This window comes from Numenius arquata, chromosome 16 (genome assembly GCF_964106895.1).
Source record: "Numenius arquata chromosome 16, bNumArq3.hap1.1, whole genome shotgun sequence".
In the NCBI taxonomy this organism is placed as follows: domain Eukaryota; kingdom Metazoa; phylum Chordata; class Aves; order Charadriiformes; family Scolopacidae; genus Numenius; species Numenius arquata.
The window spans coordinates 101,365-125,034 of record NC_133591.1 but is presented as its reverse complement, the minus strand read 5'-3'; the positions used below and the strand labels follow the sequence as shown (position 1 = coordinate 125,034).

The window sequence follows — 23,670 nt, the reverse complement described above, 5'->3', positions numbered from 1 at the left end:
CCCCATCCCCCCCGTGGTGGTCCCGCCCAGCAGCTGCGTCTCCTCAGCGCCGCCTGGTGCCTCTGCCCGACGCGGGGTGAGGGCCTGCGGGCGGAACGAACGCAGTGGAGCGGGCGGCGGCGGAGGCCGAGGCCTGAGGCAGGGTCTCGGCGGCGAGCGGCGGGGCAGGCCCGGCCCAGCCGCCGTGAGGAGCGAGGGCCGAGGACGCTGCCTCCCCGAGGCACTCACTGTGGCCGCTTCCTCCGCCAGCCATGTCGGCCTTCTCGAGGAGCTACAACCCCTTTGCTGAGGAAGAGGAGGAAGAGGCGGCAGCTATGGGCGGCGGGGAGGCGGGTGGTGGCGGTGGGCGGCAGCTGTACCTGCAGCAGGAGGTGCTGCGCCGCTCCGCCGCTGCGGCCGACAGCACCACCCGCTCCCTCTCGCTCCTCTACGAGTCGGAGCGGGTCGGGGTGGCCGCCTCCGAGGTGGGTCGTTGCGGGGGGCGGCCAGGCGGGCGGTGGGGTGCTGCCGAGGCGTCTCTAGGAAGAGCCGCCTGCGGGGGGGCTGGTTTGCCTTTCTTCCTCCCGAAAGTCTCTCGAAACAGCTTTTTTTAGATTTATTGTTTCAGAGAGAACGTACCCTGTCTGTTATTGTGGACTGATTTTCTGGGTGGAGTCGGTTTGGTTTTTGAAGAAAAGATCGCAGTTAGACACTATCTGTATAATACTGAGAATGGGACTCGGCTGTGTTTTCAGCGGCGTTTAACCGTTCTTACTAAGTCTTATTAATGGCATTTATACTTATTTTTATCTGACTAAAAAGTTTTCAGCAGTTCTTTCGATTAAATGAAGAGCCTGCCCTGTTAGTTGTTTGTGATCTGCTTGCTTCATCCCGATTAATCATTTCCTTCATTCTTCTGGCCTTGTTTCAGAGTAGAGTTTATACTTGGAAACATGGCTCAAAGGTTTTGTCTGTTGTGTCACCTGCTAATGGGGTGTTTCCTTGAGTGTTAGTGGCGCAATTGTCTCAGTCACCCCGAAAGCATCCAGAGCTGGAGGAAAAGCTTCTGTTGAAGGGGGGTCGCAGTTGCACTTCTGCAGACTCGTGGCCTCGGGACTTGTTTGTCCAGAAAAGCACAAATGAGGAATCAAGAACCAAGAACTTAGGCTTAACCCAGGGCTCGGGGTAAAACTGAAATTGTATGTGTCAGCTGCTTTGTTGGGGGTGGGGGTGAAAGAATATACAATTAGGATTCCCCAAAGTTTAGAGAGAATATGAACACAAGTTCTTTGTTTTGCACTAGTGTTAGCTGCAGGCAATTTTCCTGACAGAATTAAATTTTGGATTACTTTGGAATTGTGTTTGTGCTGCTGAATTAGAAAATAACTTAAACATATATGTCAAAATTTCTAAATCCTGCAGTGTTAGTACTTGCTAAAAGATTATTCTTACAGTATGAAAAAATTCTTTTTGTGTTTATTTCCTTTGGTTATTCTGTTTCTAAATTACCAGGATCATCCCAGTAATGTGAAAATAGTATTCGTTCCCCGTGAAGGTGCCATTTACAACTAGAAATAGTTCTGCTTGCTCATTTCTCTGCCATAAACTTTTGCATTTCCACTACATCACCCAGCTGGTGCCATGCTTGCTCTGACAAGAAGAGGTACAAATGTCAACCTGACCATCAAAAGACCAATACAGAAAGTTCCTGGATGCTGTTTGTAGTAGGTGTCAGGAACCTGGCATTGCATAGTGGTCAGGATTTTATAGCTGCTTAATGCTGTGGCTGACTAGCAACTCTTGATTGAAATGCCCTGATGGAAGAGGTGTGAGTGAAAAATCTGTATGCCTTTAGAAATAATCTACATGGCTGAAGGAACTCTGTTATTTCTCTTTAGAGTGTCAGGTGTTTGATGTTTCAGTTCATCTTGGCTTTACTAGCTTGTCTTTTTCTGTCAATATCTGTTAGGAGCTTGTACGCCAAGGGGAGGCCCTGAAGCGCACAGAACAGATGGTGGATAAAATGGACCAGGACTTGAAGACTAGTCAAAGGCACATAAATAGCATTAAAAGCGTTTGGGGGGGCTTGGTAAACTACTTCAAAGCCAAACCTCCAGAGAGCAAGCCAGAGCAAAATGGAACCTCTGAATATTATACTAACAGTAGGTAAGTAAAATAAACGTTTTACTTGGCACTTACCTCCCACAGCATCTCTGAAAATGTCATCAGAAAATCAGAACTCAAAAGATCTGTTGATTCTGTCAAGTAAACTCCTGAGATGGTGTATAGCTCCCGTCTCCCTTTAACTAAAAATACTTTTATTTATATTTGAGGTGGTAAGAATAACTTTGTATTTGTGGGAAACCAATTCCTACAATTACACAAAATCACACAAGTACTTTTTCAGAATCTTCTGAATTACCATGCTTGCTTCAGTTCTATCAGGAAATCATGATTTGTACTATTGACATGCTTCGAGTTAAATACTACGTGTATTTCTCTAGCTTCTATTAAAAGCTGTAGATAAAAATTAATTGCTATGGAATTACTATGTTTTACAGTACTTGTCTTTCTTCAGCTGAGAAATATATGTAAAGTCTGGAAATGCTGCATGGATTGATTTCCTCTTTCCTATCCCTCTCCATCCTGCACAAGAGAAAAGGAATAGGTTGCCTCCAAGACGGAGGGTACGATTTTGGTTTTGATACCAAAGTTTCCATATGCTGTTTTCAGCACTAAAGCAACCAGCTCTGCTTTCACTGAAGACAAATGCTAATAGTTCATTTTAAAGGAACATTTTGGACCAAGTCTAACAAATTTGGTCATCTGCTATAAATTTGATGCCTTGTTTAGCAGATTCAGAATGAGGCCTGTGGTCCATAGGAATGTTTTTATTCTCTTTATTACTAGATTAAAAGAAGCAATGATGTCTAGTAAAGAACAAGAGTCAAAATATCAGGAGAGTCATCCAAATTTAAGGAAGCTGGATAATTCAGGTTTGTTAACTTTATTTTACACTGAATGTCTGTCATCAACGTGGGGCTAACTTGCACAGTGGTGAAGGCAGATACCCTTCAGTCTGCCTAACATTTGGAGATTTGTATCCCAGCCTTCATGTCTTTGAATTCTAGGGAATTGTTTCCCCTAAAACTGTTTATACTTCTATGGAAGACATGAAATGTTTTTACAGATTTTATTTAGCCGTTCCTGTGAGGGATTTATGCTATATCCACTAAACACTTTAAAAGTATCCAGTGCTTATGTTTGCACAGAGGAGACTTTAGGCAAGAACCCACACAGTGCATGGGTAGCCTTGTCCTACGTTTGCCAAAATGTTAACGTATACTTGCAGAGGTTCTTCTTTTTAACCATCATTTGTCATGGTTTTCAGATTTCTTTGTTGTTGCAAACGTGGAGTATAACTGTTCATACTGAAGTCATTACTTGATTCACGCAAGGAAGCCTACAGGGTTTGGTCTTGTTCCCCATTCTCACAACGCCTTAACTTCTGTGGCGACTTTTATGTACAAATTAATTGTTCCTTCTTAAAGTGTCCTTAAATTACATAGTTTAGTAAGAGTGAGAAAGCAGCAACGTATCTTTATAGTTGTAGTTTGGCAAGTGAATGAAGAAATGCTTTTTGGTAATCTTGATCTCCGTTCCACTCCACATAATATTAAAAGTCTGTCCAATAGAGGGCAGAAATAACTCTCTGGTGGCTTGACCTGGGGAATCAATAACTGCCGGTAGAAGTTACCAGCTGACCTGCTTTGGTGATTGGGTGGCTCTTTTGTTTTATTTTGTTTCTTTTTTTTCTTTTAACTACTTAGTAGAACTACAAAAGGCAGCCCAGAAGGGAATAATTGTAGCTTAATTAACTGTTCGTCTTGAGGTATGCCATATAGATAGGGATGTTGGACTATTTTTGATACTCCTCCTAACAGGTTTTGTGATTACATGGCAGCTGTGGTCAGACTAATTTTTAATAGCGCTTCTAAATTATGAAATACTCTTCTTGCTAGCTTTTTTATTATATAATCTGTATTTTATACTCTTAACAGACAGTGATTTCAACAAAGCAGATTTAGTTTCTTCAGTGCAAAGGGATTCCTATTCAAAGAACCAACACCTGCGAGCTTACCACCAGAAAATTGATAACAACTTAGGTGGGTGAGAAAATTGAAGCTGTTTGATGTAATACCATTTTTGATTTTTGGTTCTTAAGCTGGAGAAAATTACTAAGTAATGTATTGCCAACAAACACTTTTTCATTTAGTTCACATGTGAAATTTGATAATAAAAAAAAAAATCATTTGCTTTATTCTGCATTTCAAAGCTATCTACATGGCAGAATCCAAAGTTTGATTGAAACATCTGTTATTTGAATGGTAGAACACTGTGGGATGTCTGTGTGTCAACTACTTGCAAATATTAATAACAAATCTGAGTTAGAAATGCATTTCATATGAAACCAGCTAGAAACTAACAGGCTAGGATGCCTGGAATAGTACTAAATAGTACTAAATCTACTGTGGAAACTGATATACTACTGGCATCAATACTTAAACTCTTCTGTAACACCCTTGTGCTTGTTACAGTTGCTTGAACTGTCCCTGAGCAAAGAGACCAGGGGGAAAAACCCCAGACCAAAAGCACAAATGCTCTTAGATCGTATATTGACAACAAGAAAAACACTGTTACCAAATGCAAATATGCTAGCAAATCTCTGCCACTTGAATGAGGAAATGGTGCTGAATTATCCCATAACACTTGCACTCAGGATATGGAAATGTTTCTTTGAATCGTCCTGTAAGTTGAGTAGAGTATCGCTGGGACAAGCAGACTTACCTATCAATTTTGAAAAGTCTTATTAAGCAGGTACTAGTTAATATTAACCAGTGCTTCACATTGACATCCAGATTATACCAGTATGGATGCTTACTACCACTTTTTCTAAAGCTTACCCCTTACATTGAAAGGTGTGTTCAGCTTACCTAACTGACAGTTAAACTCACAGATTAAATTGTACATCAGTTTGGATCCAAAGAATTTACAACTGTGTGCAGCTTTTGAAATAAACATGTTTTGCAGAAAATAGAAGAATCAAAAGACACTAAATATATAATTCGTGAATTTGCAGCATTTCTCTTTATTACTTCCTCAAACCATTCAGCTGACTTTCTCTTCCTTTGTTCTGTAGCATATATGCAAAGTGCCTCTTTGCTTACATGTGTCTCTGTTTAGCTGACAAGAAGAGTTTGGAGAGAAATCAGAAAGGAATAGATCAAAGAGAAATAGTCAAGCATAAGAGTTAGGGGAAGCAACCTTGTTCTGCTCCCAAGCCATGCAAAACTTGCTAGCCTCAGAAGCATTTATACCAATCAATCGTGCAGTAAAACTGTTTCCTCATAGCCAAATTGGAAAATCTGGAAGTGGGATGATTCCGTCTATGTTAAATAACTCACTGCTTAAATCTTCAGTGTATTGACAATATCTGCATGAAGTTTAAAGCAAAACAATTGAGGTAGTGAGCGTATTGTGTATACTGATGTGAGAAAAGATGTACCAAATTTTCTATAAAATATGTTTAAAAAAAAAAGTTAAAACTACAGGGAATGTCATTTTATAAGGATCCAATTTGGTTTTAAGCATTTGTAGTTAACTTGTAATGGAAAAAAGAAGTGATTATTTCTGGTAGCAATGCAGTAGAAGTGTTAAAATATCAGTGTTTCCACTGTTTGAGAAGAGCACTCAGACTTGAGCAGTTGTAACTAACATTTTTCTAACATTTTTGGAGAAGAGGGAATCCTGATAGGGTTTCTTTAAATGGTATGCTTTATACTGCTTTTGTTCCTTATGGTCCCTCTCTTCGTTGACAGATGAGATGTCTTCTGGGTTGAGTCGTCTGAAAAACCTAGCTCTTGGTCTGCAAACAGAAATAGATGAGCAAGATGATATGCTGGATCGCCTAACAAAAAAAGTAGAGACACTGGACATCAATATTAAAAGCACTGATAAAAAAGTCCGACAACTTTGAAGAATTTTTAGAAATTTTTTTGTCCTGCGTCAGTTCTTCTTGGATATCTTATCTCAACTAATCTCTTAAAAAAAAATAATAATCTTGGACAGTATCTGTTTCTCTTTTTTCTGTTATGTTATCGATTTTGTTGTCATTAAAATTGCATAATCTTAAATGCAGCATAATACCTTAAATTCCTTCTTACCGTACATGGGAAAAGTGCACGTTGAATGAAATCTGTCAGCGCTTGGTAAGTGCTTTTGTGCTGGGTGCCCTGCTCAATTGTATAACTGCATCACGTGTGTGCAGGAATTCGCAATCTACAAAGCTTCAGTGTCCTTGGCCCAGGAGCTGTGATGAGAAAAGTAACAACGTTTTGGCTCTGTTTTGGAGAGGGGGCAGGGGAACAGAATGTGCCACTTTGTTCAGAACAAATGTCTCTAATTCTGTTTACCTAAAGCTATTTTAAATTTAAAAAAATGCTGAATTCCAGCTGTAAAAATAATTCAAAGTGACTGTTCTCTGGCACTTCTGGGGCTTAAGGAACAAACTGTTCTGTGGAAGTTGTAAAGTATCAAGGGTGTCATGCATTAATGATAATATTCTGTGCGTGTTCCCTTTCCTACGATGACCTTTGCCAAATGGTGGAACCATGAACTGTGGTTCTGAAGTTTGAGTCACTAAATGCTATCACCTTTATTTTCAGTGAAGATCTCTAAGGGCATCTTATGTTCTGCAAGAAATATTGATTGACAGTGACTGGAAAAGTTTGAGTAACAAAATCAGGATTTAAACATGTGGTCTTAGAGATTCTTTTGTAGAAATTGTCACCATCTGTTTTTTATTTTCTGCTCTTTCTCAGCTTATTCAGTTAGGTCGTTATTTGAAAAGTAGCTTCCATTTAATGATCTGATATTGCACAGATTATATAAAGATCATTCTTTATTGTAACATTTCAAATGTGATTAGCGATTGAGCAAATGCTGTGTTTTCCTAGGTAATGTGACTGTTTTTAAGAAACTCAGCGATGGTTCACATACTTCTGTGTTGGCTTAGCAGGTATGAAAAGTTCCTGCAAATGAAGAGAAGCTCAGAAACGTTTTTGAGTCTTCTGGATACGAGTTGGGCCTTCCATTTGTTTTATTCTGTTGTAAGTATCACTGTAGATAAAATAATTCTGTTCCAGCCTGAAGACATTACAATGAGAACTTGCTGTCTGTCTTGGAAACAAGTAAGTTATTTCAGTTTGCAGGGGTCAAGGGACCCGTGTCAGTGTTGCAACAATCACTGTCACAAATGACAGCGAGTGGCTAAAAAGAGAGTTACATTTTTGAGCTGACGCCACATTATCTTAGGAATGAAAGGAAGACCTTGGTGTTTAGGGCTATCAAGCTTGTATCCTTCATGAACATCACATTCATGCCCTCCCCTTTTTTCCAAGGGATTTGCTACCTTGAGTTTACTTGCTACAAAGTCCACCCGATTGTTAAGGAGGTAAAAGAAAACTTGAGGCTTTCCTCTTTTACTGTGTCTCCTGAAAGTTCATATGTAGAAAAATAAATCACTAAAAAATCTATGCTTCTTGGACATAGTATTATAGAGAAAAAATATTCCTGGGATTACTACCAAAGTAGAATTAGATTTAAGGTGAGCCTTTGTTTTCCCCTTATGTTACTTAGCCTTTGTTTCCCCTTTTTTTACTGACGTCATTGATTTCAGGTCCTAAAAAAAGTGTTTTGCAGGGACATAAAACTTCGAGAGCTATTGAGTACCTCTAATTGCTTTTTTAATTTTCAGTTTGTGTCACTTATGCTCATTTAGAACCATAAAAGCCTTATTAATATCAATGTATCCTCTTAATATCAATGTATTATCTAACTTTTTGGGTATATACCATGACTAATTCTCTCTTACTGTTAGAATATTTATGAATGATATGATTTGATGTCTCAAGGTGGCTGATACATTTATTATTAAATGATACAATCATTAGTTTTCAAAGTGTTAAGTACCTCAATGAAGGAAAACGGAAATTTTAATTATACCATGTTTAGTTTCTTATTTGACTTTCTCCTTTTAATAAAAAGGGTGAAAAGACTTGTATTTTTTTCTTATCCCAATGCTGGCTAACAGAAACACTTTCATCTTAGAAAGGATGTATACATTCTCTCCAGAATACCAAAATTGTATAGTAAATAATAACACTTCTTTTAGTGTGAAATCTTCTTTTACCTCTATGCAACTATTTCGCAACTAGTTTTTTTCCAAAGTAAGACTCTGGTAACTAGGATGTGTGCTGAGGCTTTCTCCACTAAGTTGTGGCTAATGGAGGAAAATGTAGCTGGAGGATCTAATTGTGTGATATGTAATAAGAAATGTGGAGCTTGAATCTAAACAAAAATTTCTGTTGGTTTAAGCATGAAGTCTGTTGCCTGTCTGATGTAAGCTATTCCTTTTTTTTTTCTTTTTTTTTTTTTTTTTTTTTTTTTTTTTTTTTTTTTTAGTCTAAACTATTTCACAAAACAAACTTAAGGTTTTGGTCAACTGTTTAGTTATATTAGCCTAATGAAAAGTTTACCGCATCTTGAATATCTTTGATGCCTTTAAAAACACAGGCAGGGAAGGGGAAGTTAAAAAAAAAATAAATCACTGCTTCTGCTTTGAGAACCTCGTGATTCAGGCAGACTAGAAAACCAGGATCTCAGCCATGTGGAAGTTATGTAGATGTCTGACTTCTCATCTCTTCTAACAGTCCTGTTTACTGTCTCAGTAACATACATCTTTGTTTGCATAGACTTTCCTGTTCTATATATTATTTTTGGTTTTTTTTTTTTAATGGCCTTGTTTTAAAGGGTTATTTCCCACATTGGATTTCTTGGGGGGGGGGGGGGGGGGAGGAGAGAGAAGATCATGCATGGGTATGAATGAATTTCTGCTACAAACTGAATTCCATTTCTCAGCTTTCATACAGATGCTTTATGCTGATAACTTAAGTCCAATTGACATGAGGACACAACGCTATTTTGTAAGAGTGGTGAAATTTTTTTGCTTGTTAGGATAACTTTCCATCCTGCAGAAAGGGGAAATTTAAAGGAAAAAAAAAACCACACATGATTTTTGCCTTTCCAGGAAATGTTGTTTTGCACGTGTTATGAAAGACTTACTTCAGTAGCTTTTCTTACGATGTCCTGAGCTAGAGTTTTATTTCTTCTTTGAAACTGGTGAAAAACTTACCTTGTGTAGGGTGTAGGACTTCCAGAAGAAACGTAATTTACACTTAAGCACTGCTTTGGTAAGTTAAATGATTTTGCATAAATACTCATGTTGGCATAGGAATTGGTGTCCTTGCAGCAAAATAGTTCTAGTTAACTAATTTTATTCTTGTTGGCTTGAGTAGAAGTTTAATTAAAAAAAAAAAAAAAATCTCTTTCTAGAAGGTGATTTTCTTGCTTCTCAAAAAGTTTGCTAATAAATTTTGAAGAAGTTTTAAACACTGGGAAATAGCACACCCTTCATAACATACGTATGAGAAGACATACTCTAAAAGCAGCAAGGGAAAAAACAAAAGTGGGAATAACCAGTATCTGACTACTAGATTCCTAGATGTACTTGATTTTTAAATTTCCTGAGCATTGAATTAAATATCTGTAACAAACGATGCATAGCTGAATTTTAGTCTGTACTACAAAGATTTGTTGAACTCTCTTGGCCTACTGAAATTGTTGGGACACTATATGGTGTCAGGGATTTTTTTTTAATGTGTGAAATTTATCTGAAATATTTTGCTGCCTCATAGTTTTTGTGAAGTGATGTAACTTGTTAGATTGTGAAATAGAATATACTTTCCAGCCACTCAGCCTTCTGAACAAACAGATTTTTGTAGGCATTTTTATAAGCATAACATATGGAGGTTATGTGTTAATTTTGAATTTGAAATATATGGGCTTAATTTTCAAAATCACAGGTAGTGATTGTCTGTGTCTATGGTAAAAATGGTACTTTAATTGTGTGCCACTCTGGTATAACACTTTTTATACAAGTCAAATGGAAATATCTCTTTTATTTAAATGCTAAACTGGACTGTAGTTCAGAAGTTTAGGAGATTGAATGAAATGAATGTTGAATGGTAAGACGGTCAATAAAGGTGCTTATTGTTAATGGAGAGTTTTTGCAGTTATTTCCCAAAATTCTTTGACTGCAATTTCATTGACACATCTTTCCCATAATATGATCTGTTTAAATGCTGGACCTACTCTGTACAGTTTGTGCCAGAAAGGAAATAAGTTTGCAGCTGGTATGTTTTGTTTTCTGAGAATAAAAAGAGGATATTGCATTTCTACTTGATCCTGAGAGGAATGCAAACAGGTGTTTATTTTTGCAGAAGTCTAACGTGTGATGATAAAATAATTCAAGATGTGTCTTGAAAAGTAATCTTGCCATAGTGCTTGCTGTTATCAGGAGTAGCATAAACTGGATGCATGCGTGAACAAAGCAGGTGAAACAGGAGTAAGGCAAAGAAAAAATGTACTGTCTTGAAAACTTAAACCCAACAGGTATGTAATATTCCTGTGTGGGCCAAAGCTGGTGCTGGGAGAAAACTTCAGAATGTCCTGACCTTCATTAGGTTCTTATCAGTGTATGAAGGGAGAAGCTTGGCTTCTGAAAATTTTTTGGTAGTAGAGTTTAATTTTGTTTGGTACCATAAAGCAGAGATTCAGAAGTGCTATTACAAAAGCTCTGGAAAGGGAAAGTCAATGTGCTAGAGAGCGTGACAGGTTTTTTAAGATGCAGATAACTTTGTTTTGCTGCCTTTGTGCTAGGAGTTCTTTAATAAATGGGAATTGAGAGCTCTTCCATCTCTGCACTTTATTGTTGCATATAGGAAAAACAAAATAGTGTGAAGAGCACAGTGGAGTTTGGCAGAGAATGGAGCAGTGCAGTAGATTCTGGATTTCTGCTGGGAATATCCTGAGCTTGCTCTGCTTTGTGTGGTGAATCTGTTTATAAGTCTTAGAAGGGCAAGTATTTCCCACCAATCTGTTTATGGCTGGTCAGGTACTTCAGCTCTTTTGCGTTTTCTCAAGGACTTCCGTGATACAATTCAGTCACTGCTTTTCAGGGAAATGAGAGGGAAGGGGAGGTAAAAGTTGCTCATGCGAGTATGTAAAACCAGGCAGAGCGAGACCCATGTGCTTCTGCTGCCTTTCTCCCTTTTCCCTGCTTCTGAAGGAGGTTTGGTTTTAGGAGGGAGTTCTAAAATTTTCACTTTGTTTTGGTAGGTGGATGGTTGTTTTCTTGGCTTCCCAATAAATACGTGTTCCTGAAATGGGAAGATATGAAGACCCACTGCACTGGGGCCAGAACTGAAGGCTGGGTAAGGCTCACTAGAAGGAAAACAGGGAGGTGCCCCCAGAGTAAAGAGACTGCTGAATTGGGAAGATCCCTGAATGCCAGGCAGGGTTTTCTAAATACAGTGACTTTGGAGCCCTGCCTCAGCTATAAAAAGTCTAGATGGATTGTGACTTTGCTGTTGGTGAGGCAGAACCTTCTAGCTGTGGATATTTTGGGGAAAACAATGGACCTCCTTGGCATCTTCTTTTTAGATGATCCTTTTTTTTTCCCTCCACATTAATTGGAAATCTGTTCTTTCTGTTAACGGATAGCAGTCATTTGCCAACAGGGAGCTCTGCCTGCAGATCAGCACTCTGAAGAGCCGCTAAAATTTGTCACTTGAAAGCAGCAGCCTTTGCCCAGCTCGTGTGTCTCACAGCTTTCAGGGTCAGGTAGGGCAGCGAGAGGATGCAGTGTGCCACCAAGGCCACGCTGTGCGTATCAACCCTGCAGCGTGGAAAGAAAACTATACAGTTTGGAATGTGTATGTCAGCTGCTGACAGCCCTAGAGAGTGGGGACAGTACCCCAAAAAGTTTTTAAATTTAAGAACAGGCACGCTAGAGCTGTTGACAAAAATTATATGGTTTTATTATTTTCCTTTGGTTTTACTCAAGAAAATGTCTTACTGACGTGACGTATTTTGTAAAATAGGTAAAATCTACACTCTTTGTTCCTGACTTCCAGTCTCCCTATATTAAATCAAGTTACTAATCAAAGTTTTCCTTGTCATTTCCTATGTCCTTCCCAATTTCTTCCTTGCTCTTCCTTTAAATTCACCCACTTTCTTCATTTAAATTCACCCACTCTCCTTCCTCTGGGAAAGAAATGATTAAGGGAAGAGCTTTTCTTCAATATGCTGTCACAAGTGTATTATTTTTACCAGTTCCTAATCGAGTTCAGATTATGTAGCTACTAAAACATGACTTGCTTTTCCTAAGATTTTATCCCCAGATCCCTCTTAGAATTTCTGTGCAACCCCAGTGTTTGTTTGCATCTAATGTTTGTTGCTAGATAGTGTTTACTGGCTAGCAGTTTGGGTGCCTGAAAAATTCCTGCGGGAATTCCCTTGCTTGAAGCAACTGAGAAGGGTTCTTTTGGTGGTTCTTTTGATGACAGGATGTTCCTTCCTCCTTTGATTGAAGTCTAGTCAGAGAGGCAGCTAAGAAATCCAGCAGTATGGTGTAAACAGTAAGGTTACAAAATGCCACGTAAGAAAGCAAAGGCTAAAACCCAATTGCATCCAGCTGCTAATGGAGAAAGCTTTGCAAGGGAGAGGCAGCATCAGGCTGTATCTTTCCCGCTGCAGTAACGCATGCAGGATGACCGGGACTGAATGTCTGAGGACTTGTAACTTGACTTTTGTGGAAAGTCAAGATTTCTTAAAAGGCAGGAATTCTATGGAGACTGTGACTATTCCCGATACAAAGTTCTGCAGCCTTCTTCCCTAGAAATATTTAGGCTGCTGACAACATTGCAGAGGAGACCTGCGGGTCATTTCACCTTCTTCATTGTACGTTGCTGTGTTCTAGGCTGTTGGCATTTCCGGCATTTATTTTTATTCCCAAAGCTGCATGCAGTAATACAGTATAGATAGGAGCTAGCAACGTTTGTGGGTGCTAATCCTCAGTCCTGCCTTTGGGATGCTTCCCACCTCTCCACGTGTGCTCAGGGATGGTGCTGCATCAGCTCTGCCGTGGCCAGCCTGCGACCTCCCACCTCTTCTTGTGTTCATCTTCAGTTATGGCTGAGCCAGATAGAAAATAGTGATTAGAACATACTGTATCGTGATACGGAGAGAAGGATGTTCTTTCCTAAACAACATAGTTGCAATAATTCAATGATGGGTTAATTTTTGTTGGTACATGTTTAGCAAGACCTAGTGAACTAAAAATGAACTGCAGCATTAAGCAAAGTGCAGGTGAGAAAACGATCTTGTCAGGATCCTGTTACCGATGCCCCAACCTTGCTAAGCCACAGAACAACTCTAGTGTGCTACAAACTGACATTTGTGGCACAGCAAAAGTAGCCTTGTTCTCAAAAAGACACAAAAATGGCCTTCTAGGTGCAGAAGTGCTTTACTGAATTTCACTGAATTTTTTTAGAGTTGGAAGGGACCATATAGATCATCTAGTCCAACTCCCCTGCTGAAGCAGGATTGCTTAGAGAATGCTACTCAGGACTGCATCCAGGCGGGTCTTGAAAATCTCCAAAGAAGGGGACTCCACAACCTCCCTGGGCAGCCTGTTCCAGGGCACTGGCACCCTCACCGTGAAGAAATTCTTTCTCATATTCGAGTGGAACCTCCTATGTTCCAACTTGTGCCCGTTGCCCCTCGTCCTGTCACTGGGAACCACTGAAAAGAGTCTGGCTCCCTCCTCCTTCAACCCACCCTTGAGATACTTACAGGCATTAATAAGGTCTCCCCTCAGCCTTCTCTTCTCCAGGCTAAAGAGTCCCAGCTCTCTTAGCCTTTCTTCATAAGGGAGATGCTCCAATCCCTTAATCATCTTAGTTGCCCTACGTTGGACTCTCTCCAGTAGTTCCCTATCCCTCTTGAATTGGGGAGCCCAGAACTGGATGCAATACTCCAGTTGTGGCCTCACCAGTGCAGAGTAGAGGGGGAGAATGACTTCCCTCGACCTACTAGCCACACTCTTCCCTATGCAGCCCAGGATTCCAGGATTTAGCGGGTCAGCTTTCTCCCTCTCCTAATTAGGTGGCAGAGTCTTCCCACTTGAGCAAAAATATCATGGGGACCTCAGTGCTGAATTACAGCAGAAAATATTAAACAGATTCCTCTGCTTTCTATGCACACACTTCATCTTAATGTTCACTGGTATCAATCAGGGGAATATCCTCCCATACCGGTACTGTTTGCAGAAGTCCATAGAAGTTTTAGTCTAGCCCCTCTTGTCTGATCTTTCATCACTACTGACTTTGAAAAGTTTTTATTTTACTTAGGCATATCCCTCAGCAATTTCATGTGCCATCCAAGCAATGCATTCATTATTGAAATGTGTGTGATTTAATAATTTCCTGGCACAATGATTCCTAAACATGTGGGAGGAAAAATGGAGAAGGATTTTTTTTCTGTCTCTGGGTGTCTGTTTTATTGCCTGAGTCCTTGCTCTTGACCCTTTTGAATGTTTCTTTTTTGTTGTTGAATTGCATTTCAACTGCTTGTCCAGCACAGCGTCTGAGGAAGATGGTGTGGTTGGACTGTCATCCTCGCTGCTGAAGGTGGTGGGAAGGAAGCTTGTTCTTAGGAATCCGATGTACCCGACTGCTGTAGCATTTCTAGCTTCGAATTTCTGGAGCTGTTTCCCTTTCTGCAATCTCCATAAGCTAAATAAACACTTACTTCAATTGCCAGCTTTACTAATCAGTGTTTGAAATGCGGTATTGAGGCCTTATTCCCCCCTCAGGCTCACACGCAGTGTACTGGGGTTACAGGGGCATCACGCCAGGAGCTGGAGGGCTTCACCGTGCCCCAGCCAGGTACAAGAATGAGCAGAACCAAAGCAGCTCTTCACCGAGGGACACAGCAGCATGTTGCTGGTTTCCATGTGTCACTGCACCTAGCCACTCGTGGCAACGGCAGAGCAGTGGGATTTGGGTACATCAGAAGGCAAGAAGCTAGCGCCTTAATTCAAGAATGTACTTACTTAAGAAGCAGGCTCATATTTGTGTTGCAGGTCACATTAAAACCAATAAGCTTCCTTGTGTCTCTGCATTTAGGCACATGTGGATGTACTGCTGAGTCAGTTTGGCTGAGTTAATGATCTGTGCGAATCTCTGGAGAATGTCTCTGCTTCCCCAGGTATCTCAAGTGCCAGGGTTATGGAGTCAATTCCTGTAAGAACAATTTTCATGTAGTATTTCAGAGAATCATTAATTCTGACTTACCCTTGGGTTAGTGATAAATAATGGAATTAGGTAACATTTGAAGAGACATTTTTTAAGTCTCTACAACCTTGTTATGTACCTGCCCACAAGTACTTAAAATGAGCAGTCTTAAGGAAGAGAACTTTTGATGACAGTCTCAAATGCTCTGTTGTTTAATTGTTCAGTCATCTGGAGGCCGTGTATTACGACATAATGTAGTTATATTTTGACTCTCATCAACTGCTTTGCTGTTTTAGTACCTTTGTCTGTAGTATGGAGTGACTGGAAGATTGCCAAGTGAAGGGACGTCTGTGTGTGAACAGCCAGGAGGGATAATATGTAAATCTGGTGGAAAGAGGCTATTAAAGGCAGTGTTGAGATAAAATGGAAAATAGACAATATTGAGCCTCATCAGAAATATCAACATAAACAGCAGCTACTGTACAATGTCTGTGAAGTGAACTTTGTAGCTTTAAATAACTGCATTCTGCAGAAAACAGATGGATTATGAAATCTGTGAGCAGACTTCCAGAAAACAGTTTAGTCTTCAGGAACATGTCCATGTTGATGTTCAGCATATCCTCCTGGCACAAGGGGACACAAGGCTGCTTCTCCTGCTGCTGTATTTACATAATACAGCGAGGAGCTGGAAAGTTGGATTACATGCAAGCCAAATATAGCTGAAAATAATACTGCATGTCGTATGTAACTATGAATGGAGATGAATAGAGAGGAAGTGATATCTGAGATAAGCAGTATAATAAATGCTGCCTTGTTGCTTTTTGTAACCCAGCAGCTGAGGAGCCAACACACCAGTGGAACAAATCAGGAAGCCCTGACTAACCAGAGGGACCACGCTGATACCCTACCAGAACCCTCATATCACCAGCAAATTGAGCTGCATCATTTTTTGACAAGAGTGGGTGGACTGGGAAGTGACCATTCCAAAATGTTTAACTTTATATTACAGATGAGGATGGATTCGGGCTGTGTGTTAATCCTATGGCCTATACTTTACTATCCTTGCTTTGGTATAATTAATCAAAAAGCTCAGGACAGTTTTCTGTGTTCTACCAGCCACTTACACAGCCATTTGTTTGCTTGCTTTGGGAATGGATATGATCAGTCACAGCCCAGACTTAGGAAATCAAGCTCCGGTTTGCAAACACGAACTTGGCAATATGCATTAACGGAAATGTAGTTCTTGCAGCAGGCAACACATCACGTGCCGCCTCAGACACATTCTCGGCTAGAAGAGAACCATGCAGATATTTAAGGATCTTTGGGAGGGCCCATGAAAGTGGTTATTTATTAACACTAGACTTGTTTCTTTCAGTTCTTTAGTTCTCATCTTCCAAAAGAAAAGCTGATATACTCTTAACAGTTACGTTTCAGTCTTCATGAAATAGAAGTGGATAGAAACACACAAAGATCACTCATTTCTGATGTGCTCTGGATACACAGCCTTACTCGTTCCAGAATTTTAAACATGTTTATGCGAGGCTCTGCTTGAGTGGGAGCAAATGACTTGTGGAGAGCTTGGATGGAAGAGGGAAAATTCTGACGCTGGGACTAGAAATCATTCCTTTGCTTCCTGGATGCAGTATTGCATGGTGCAGAAAGAGGGAGGCAACTAAAACCTTCTGCATAACTGGACCTTCACACATTCTTTTTGAAATTAATACTTTATTAAATCCCATTTTTCCATGATGAGGACCAAAAATCTGTAAAGAAATGCAACCACAAAATGCTAAATAAATGGTTTAACTTGCACTTTGTATGCTTCCCCTTTCATTTTGGTGTTTGCTAAAGATACTCTACATATCTGGAACGGCACAGTTTGCCAAAAATCAATGTCACTTTTTTATACTGCAGGGCACGTCTCAGGCCTTTAGAAAAGTAGGAAGTACTAAATACTCTTTAAATTAGGAAGATCTTTCTAAAAAGATAGGTATTTCTAAAAAGATTAACTACACTCTAAAAAGCTAGGATTGTAAATTCCCTCTGGTGCTTATTAAGGCTGCCTCTGCACAAGAGGTTTTCTCCCTTTGTTCACATCCCTCAGGCAAGTAGGATCAGTTACACTGAAAGCACTGGCGTAAAGCGGCACAGCTGTCTTAATCTTGTGTCATTTAAACTCATTCTAGCAACAGGGTAGTAAAAGTGCTTATATACTACTTCTGCTAGCATTGGTAGGAATTTTTTTTTAAAGCTAATTTAGACATTTTGTTATGAGGACTTTGAGCATGTGTGTCTGTGCTTACCTATGTTTTCTTCTAGCTCACCTGTCTTGTTATTTTCTCAAAAATCTAAAAGGTAGCAAATATCTAGTTGTTGAACTTCTCTGGGAAACATCTTCATGTTGCGTTTGCATTTTGAAAATTCTGGTTAAGACTGGAGTTCAAGAAGAGTCAGTCTGTTACATTCAGGTTATATATGTCATTAAGAACCATGAAATTTGGAGAACTTCCATTAAAACCTGTTCCACAAACAATTCAAGAGAGAGGAAGCCAAAGATGAGTAAGGAAATTAGAGTGACTTTTATCTTCAGCTTCCTGAAACCCTACAAGCTGATAGAAAAAAAAACCCAACCAAACAAAAAACTAAGCCCAGGGCCTTTGTGTTACATAAAATAGCATGCTAAGATCTAGTAAAACCCTGTTTTTGAAGGGGAGAACACAGTTCAGGAAATAATAGTGTTTTCAGGAAGGGATTTCTGAACGTATCTTTAAAGTTAATGCAGACAAAGGTACAGATTCATACAAAAGGAAGAATTTGGGCGTAAAGAAAGGGAACAAAAATACTTAATGAACAATAAAACTAATCCAAGAAGGTGCAGGCCTTGGTCAAAGATTACTTTTTTTTCCCCCGTGATTTGGGTTGACTGCTTCGTAGACTTGCCATATGGGCTGAACTCCCACTTCAGCCATTCCTTCTTAATACAAGTCTGTCTCTACTCTCTGGCTGCCTATTTTCATGAAACTTGCAGAAATTTAGTATCTTTGAGCTTATTCTCCTCATCATGTATGGCTGAATTTGGCCAGTGGTCTCAAAACTTACTACGGTGGGGAAAAGGAAATGGGCAAACATAGGGAAAGCATAGTCCTAAAAGACTTGTTTCCTTCTAGGGATGGGGCAAATTCATAGCTTATGGGTTTAGACAGTGCATCTTTCCAGGATTAAGAGGCGGGGAAATATACTGTAAAGACTATATAGAAAATTTAAAGTCTGTTTACCATCTGCATGGTTTATTACTACACTTTAAAATGTAATGGGGTTTATGCTTTTCTTGGCTTTACTCTATTTCCTGGATAAAATAATAATGTTAAGAAAATGAACAGTGAGTTTTCCCTATCAAGGGTCTATTCCAAAGGCCCTAGCAGTCAATATATTCAGCATTTCCCAAATCATCCCATTAATCTGCAATTAGAAAACATCAGTTCATTCAGTCTTGCTGTAGGACAGAAGTAATAACCAGAAGACTGAAGACTACTTCAGGTCGTTTCCAGACTTTTATTCTTGTGTCCTATTTATGCACACTTACTAGTTATGCTCCTAAATGCTATCTAACCATTCAGACCATTTAGGCTAAGATTTTGCATGGTCTATTTATAGGTGTAGCTTGGTTTTCTGACATTCCAGAAGTAGTGAAATTAGCAATAGGTACACACTTACTTATATTAGCTATCTCATTTCTTTCCATTAGTTCTGTTTTCAAAGAACAGGTTCACCCTCTATCCACTTGAAGGGTGAACTGCCAGAGAAAACACTCAGGAGGAATTCAGCTTCTAAAAAGTTTCACGTACCGAGCAGCCCTGACCCATCTGTCACAATTTTGAAAACAGACGTTGACTCCCGTGCCCTTTATTCGGCTTTGCATCACTGACCGGTAGACACCTGTTTTTACAAGGCTGGGCTGGAGGAGTTGCAATTTCAGCTAATGTACTGCCCTGCAAGTAATTCAGCATCTGTGCTGCAAACCTCGGAGAACACAAGTGTCCAGAGAAGCAGCAAACAACTGTATGAATGCACAGAGAGTACAGCACAAAGATAAACATAAATGGCTTCTTTAAATGGAAATGCTTCTGGGAGAAAAGACAGGCATATTGTTTGCCAGTTACAAGTAAATTATGTATCATGGCATTAGCTCTGTGGGGAATCTAAAGACCTCCAGCCTGCACTGCTACTGCCTCTAGACACTTCTGTTCGTTTTGACATTAAATGCCATCAGAATCTATCATCTCCAGCAGAGCTTTCCATGCACAGGGAATACAGGATGGGGTTTCACCGACCAAACTAAATTAATAAAGTAATGTTTATCAAGAACATGTCAGGAGTTAAATCCACCATAACAGGGGATTTTCTTTAAATGCTACATGTGTATAATGACATCCTCTTGCCAGAGAATGAACTAGAGGGAATTTAAACATTAAACAGTTACATATGAAACAACTCTGCAACAGATTCTTTATATTTCAAATTATTTCTTCAAAAACATTACACTTACAAATTTTACCAGTCCGCTGTCAGGAGCTTGTGCAATGATTTACAAAAACCACAGAAGAAACTTATCCAGATCCTCAGAGTGCTTCGTATGACCAAGAGTTATGTGTTCAGTAAGAACAGATGGGAAGAGAATTGAATTCCAGGGGGAAAGAACATTATTTGAACAGAAGTTTGCACTAAAATGGAGAATGATTACAGGACATGTACAGGGAGTCAGTTCTGGATGGGAGGTGATGAGAGGAGACCATTCTTGACTCAGCACCAAGGACATGGGAGGAAAGGGGAGGGCTCCACCGTTTCCAGGAGACAAGCTGGAAAACAGTCCAAGGAGCGAGGGTGTGGTTTGAAAAACAGGGAGTACAATTTCAAACTGGGTCCTGAAGAAACAGGGCAGTCAGTGAGGGCCTTGAGATGCATGAGATGTCAATTTTCTCCATGAGAGACGAAATCAGAACTTCTGGAGCTGTCATGATGCTTTGTCTCTGCTGCACCACATCTTCAGTGGTGTCTGACCACTGATACAGCATTTGTAAGGTTTGCATTTACCTGTTAGGCAAAACACTGACACTCAGGCGGTGCCCGTCAGCACACAGCTGGGAGCAGACACAGATCACACATTCTGGGCTCAGTGCTATGCCACACGCATCACATCGCCAGCAGTCTTGTACTGGTCAGCCCCAAGGACCTGCAAGTCCAGCCTGCAGACTCCCTGTCGCTCGGAGCTTTACTTGTTCACACTCATGCAGGTCTCCCGCTGTCAGTAAGTGGATGCTCTCTCATATAGGCCTGAATATGTGCTAGTGCCTTTTTGTTTTCTTATAAAATTAGTAAAGTGACCAAACGTGCAAATTGAACACTTTTGTAGTTAAACAATGATTTGAACTGATGTTCTAGAACAAGACTCTAAGAGGAAAACTGAAGAGAAATGTGCATTGGTTTTCCACTGAGACTTCCTTGGCTGATTCTGTGGGAAGAAGAGTAGGAACATGCACAATACATATAACATTTTTTCCCTGTAGATAATAGCCCCTCCAAGGCAAAAATGCAGCTCTTCTTAGGGCTGTTCTCAAATACTGAAGAGCATCAGGCTGCCATCTATAGGAGCCAGAAACCCAAACATCTGGAGGAGAGCAACCTCTGAAAAAATAGAGAAACATTTACCGGGAGCTTTTTCATTTGCATTGTTAAAGGATTGCCAGGGATTACACCCTTCTCAACTGTTAAGTGCTGTGGCTCTGCTTTTTTTTAAAGGAGCAAGAGAGTAGCAGTTAGCTAAGCAGAGGGGTACCACCACATCGACCAGAGGGTTGAGACCCTTTACATTTCCTTTTAATAGACTATAGACTATAGGAGAAATACCTTAAATAAGGCCAGTATTACCTTTCCATTGAAAGATCCCAAACTAAATACAGAAAACAGGGTTAAAAGACTGAGTTAAAACATCCATACACACAGCTGACTGTACAGAGGCCAGTTTCTTTAGCTACGGAAGCTCAGCTAGGTGCAAAGTGGAGAAAAGATGGCAAAATGCTTTTCCCACTTTTTTGATTTGTGTCAAAATTTTAAATACTATCAGCCACCTCTTCAAACTGATCATGCTTGCAACAAAACTAACTCTTGTCAGCAGAAAAGCCAGGTGTTAAACAGAACAGATATTCAAACACAGAACACTGTAAAGAAGGTGCACATGGGAAAGACACCAGCAGACAAAAGTGTGGCAAAGCACTTGAACATAAAGTGAGATGCTTTTTTTACTATAGAAGTTATGGGATATTGTAATTAGGATTTGGCCAGCTGGGAGTGGGCATGAAGCATTATGTTATTAAAACTGGATTGAAGAAACGTGACAGACCTTTAATTTTAATTATATTTTAAAGGAGCCTTGATTTCCTTGCCAGTGATCTCTACTTTGTGTCAGCAGTTTAGTGTCAGACTACAAAGAGTGATTGCACACAGTACACACTGATTTTTGCGCATTTGTAATTCTTGCTAATAAAAATATCTCAAAGACAAACCTGTTGTTCCTTTCCTTTGTCACAATTTTCTTTAAAATATAAATGATATAAAAATATATATCCTGTAATGATGCACGTTACTTAAGAGGTCCTACTTCATTTGTGAAATAAGTGATGAAAATCTATGGCTCATTTTTTTAAAACAAAGCTAGTTAGCTATTCATTAGAAAGCCAAAGCCAGCAATTGGAGCTCTGCATAGAAATAATTAGCATCCATAAAGTGACTGTGAAGGAGGGAAGTTGACAGAGGAAAACACAGAACAAGTTTGTTAGATCAAAATGGGCTGGTTACAGATCATGTCCTGACATCCCACTGATGGTCCTGTCCCTGCAGCGCTGTTGACTTGCCCTGATTAAAAAATTTATATAGCTAACCGACTGTAAATAAACTGCTACTAACAGACCTATGGAGTAGATGCTACTCAAACCCCTTTTGAGACCACGTGAAGAAAAGTTGTCTCCACCTCCTCCTTTTGCTTGCTTTTGAGAGAACAGACCTTGGTGCCTAACCCCAATCGCGAGTCCCCTTGGGAGAGCTACAGACCCCACGTTTCCTGAGGGACAGGGCTTTGGCAGCACCCAGTCCCAGCACCTTCTGCCACCCATTCAGGCTGTCCAGGGACTGTGTTTCCTCGGTCCAGCTACAGACCTTCAGGTCTCCCACGCAGGGCAAAAGGGTCCCCACAGCCACAACCTGCGACTGCGTGCGCCAGTTGGGACCAAGGTGTCCCAGCAGAGCCATGCCTACAATTCCTTTGAAAACTTAACCCAGTTTTGGTAATTCCCAGCTCCATGTATTAAAAATGAATGAGGTTAAGTAAAAATAACGAGGTTTTAAATTGTAATATATTTGGTGCTCCCATCTCTTGGTGGGCCAAGGGCAGTGGGCAGCCACGCCAGGCCCAAGCACTGGCTGAGCCCCTTGGGGCTCCCAGGAGCTGCTGAGACATGGCGGCTGCCCTGGCCCTTGTGCACCGAGCTGGTGACCATGACTGTCAAAGGCCACGAGTGCCTCTGCTCCCCTACGGTCAGGATGCGCCAGTGTCCCCCCGAGGCGGCGAGACGCCCTTTGCCGCAGCCAGCCACCACGGCAGGGGCAGGGTCACATCGCGGGCCCGCTCCCGGCCTTCAGTGCCCGCCAAGGGCCACAGCCCGGCGGCGCGGTGGCACCGGGGAGCCCCTTGCCCTTCTGCTCACCCACGGCGGGAGCCTCGCAGCCCTGAGGGGAGCACCACCGCGGCACCGCCGCCCCTGCCGTGAGGAAAGGCGCGACGAGACGGTGGAGGACCGCGGCGCCCACCCGCCGCCGCGGGGAGCCGGGAACGGGGTCGAGTCACGCGAGTGCGTGTGGAAGCGGCGGAAGGATACCTGGGCTCTGACAAGACCGACAGACCGACCGACCGACCGACCGACCGCCCCTCTCCGCTGCCCGCAGATGGAGCGGTGGGAACCCTCCGCTCCTCGGACCCCCCTGCCCAGCCCTGCCACTCAGCGGGAGCGCAGGGCGGCGGGGAGAGGCGGGCGGCAGGGGGCGAGAGCGGGCGAGAGGCGGGAGAAGAAGCGCCGCAAGAAAGGGACTATTTGAGGAGACCCTGTCAGGCTGACGAGGTGCGGAGTGATCCCGGCACCGGAGTGAGCGGCCCCGAGCTGAGGCAGAGGAGGGAGGCAAGCCCGCCGGGGCGCCATCCCAGCCAGGGCTCTGCGCCTGCGCCGCCTCCCCTCCCCTCCTCTCCCCTTCCCTCCCCTCCCCTCCTCCCGTCCCCTCCCCTCCCCTCCTCTCTTCTCCTCTCCCCTCCCCTCCCCTCCTCCCCGCCGCCGTGTGGGGTGCAGCGGCGCCTGCCCCGCGCCCCTGCCCCGGGGAGCTCGCCCCAGCC

General features: G+C 41.5%; 1 protein-coding gene across 2 annotated transcripts; it reads left to right on the top strand.

Annotated features, from left to right (window-relative positions):
• Positions 1-64: 64 nt before the first annotated feature.
• On the top strand, positions 65-8,419 carry SNAP29 (synaptosome associated protein 29). 2 transcript variants are annotated; one of them, XM_074159460.1, is made up of 5 exons: positions 65-464; positions 1,949-2,145; positions 2,890-2,975; positions 4,041-4,145; positions 5,859-8,419. In XM_074159460.1, exons 1-5 carry the CDS (start codon positions 252-254, stop codon positions 6,014-6,016), a joined length of 759 nt encoding a protein of 252 aa, XP_074015561.1. In that variant the 5' UTR covers positions 65-251; the 3' UTR covers positions 6,017-8,419. The 2 variants fall into 2 exon arrangements, with proteins under 2 accessions (XP_074015561.1, XP_074015562.1); XM_074159461.1 differs by having other exon boundaries at positions 252-464; positions 4,062-4,145; positions 5,859-8,089.
• Positions 8,420-23,670: the final 15,251 nt, after the last annotated feature.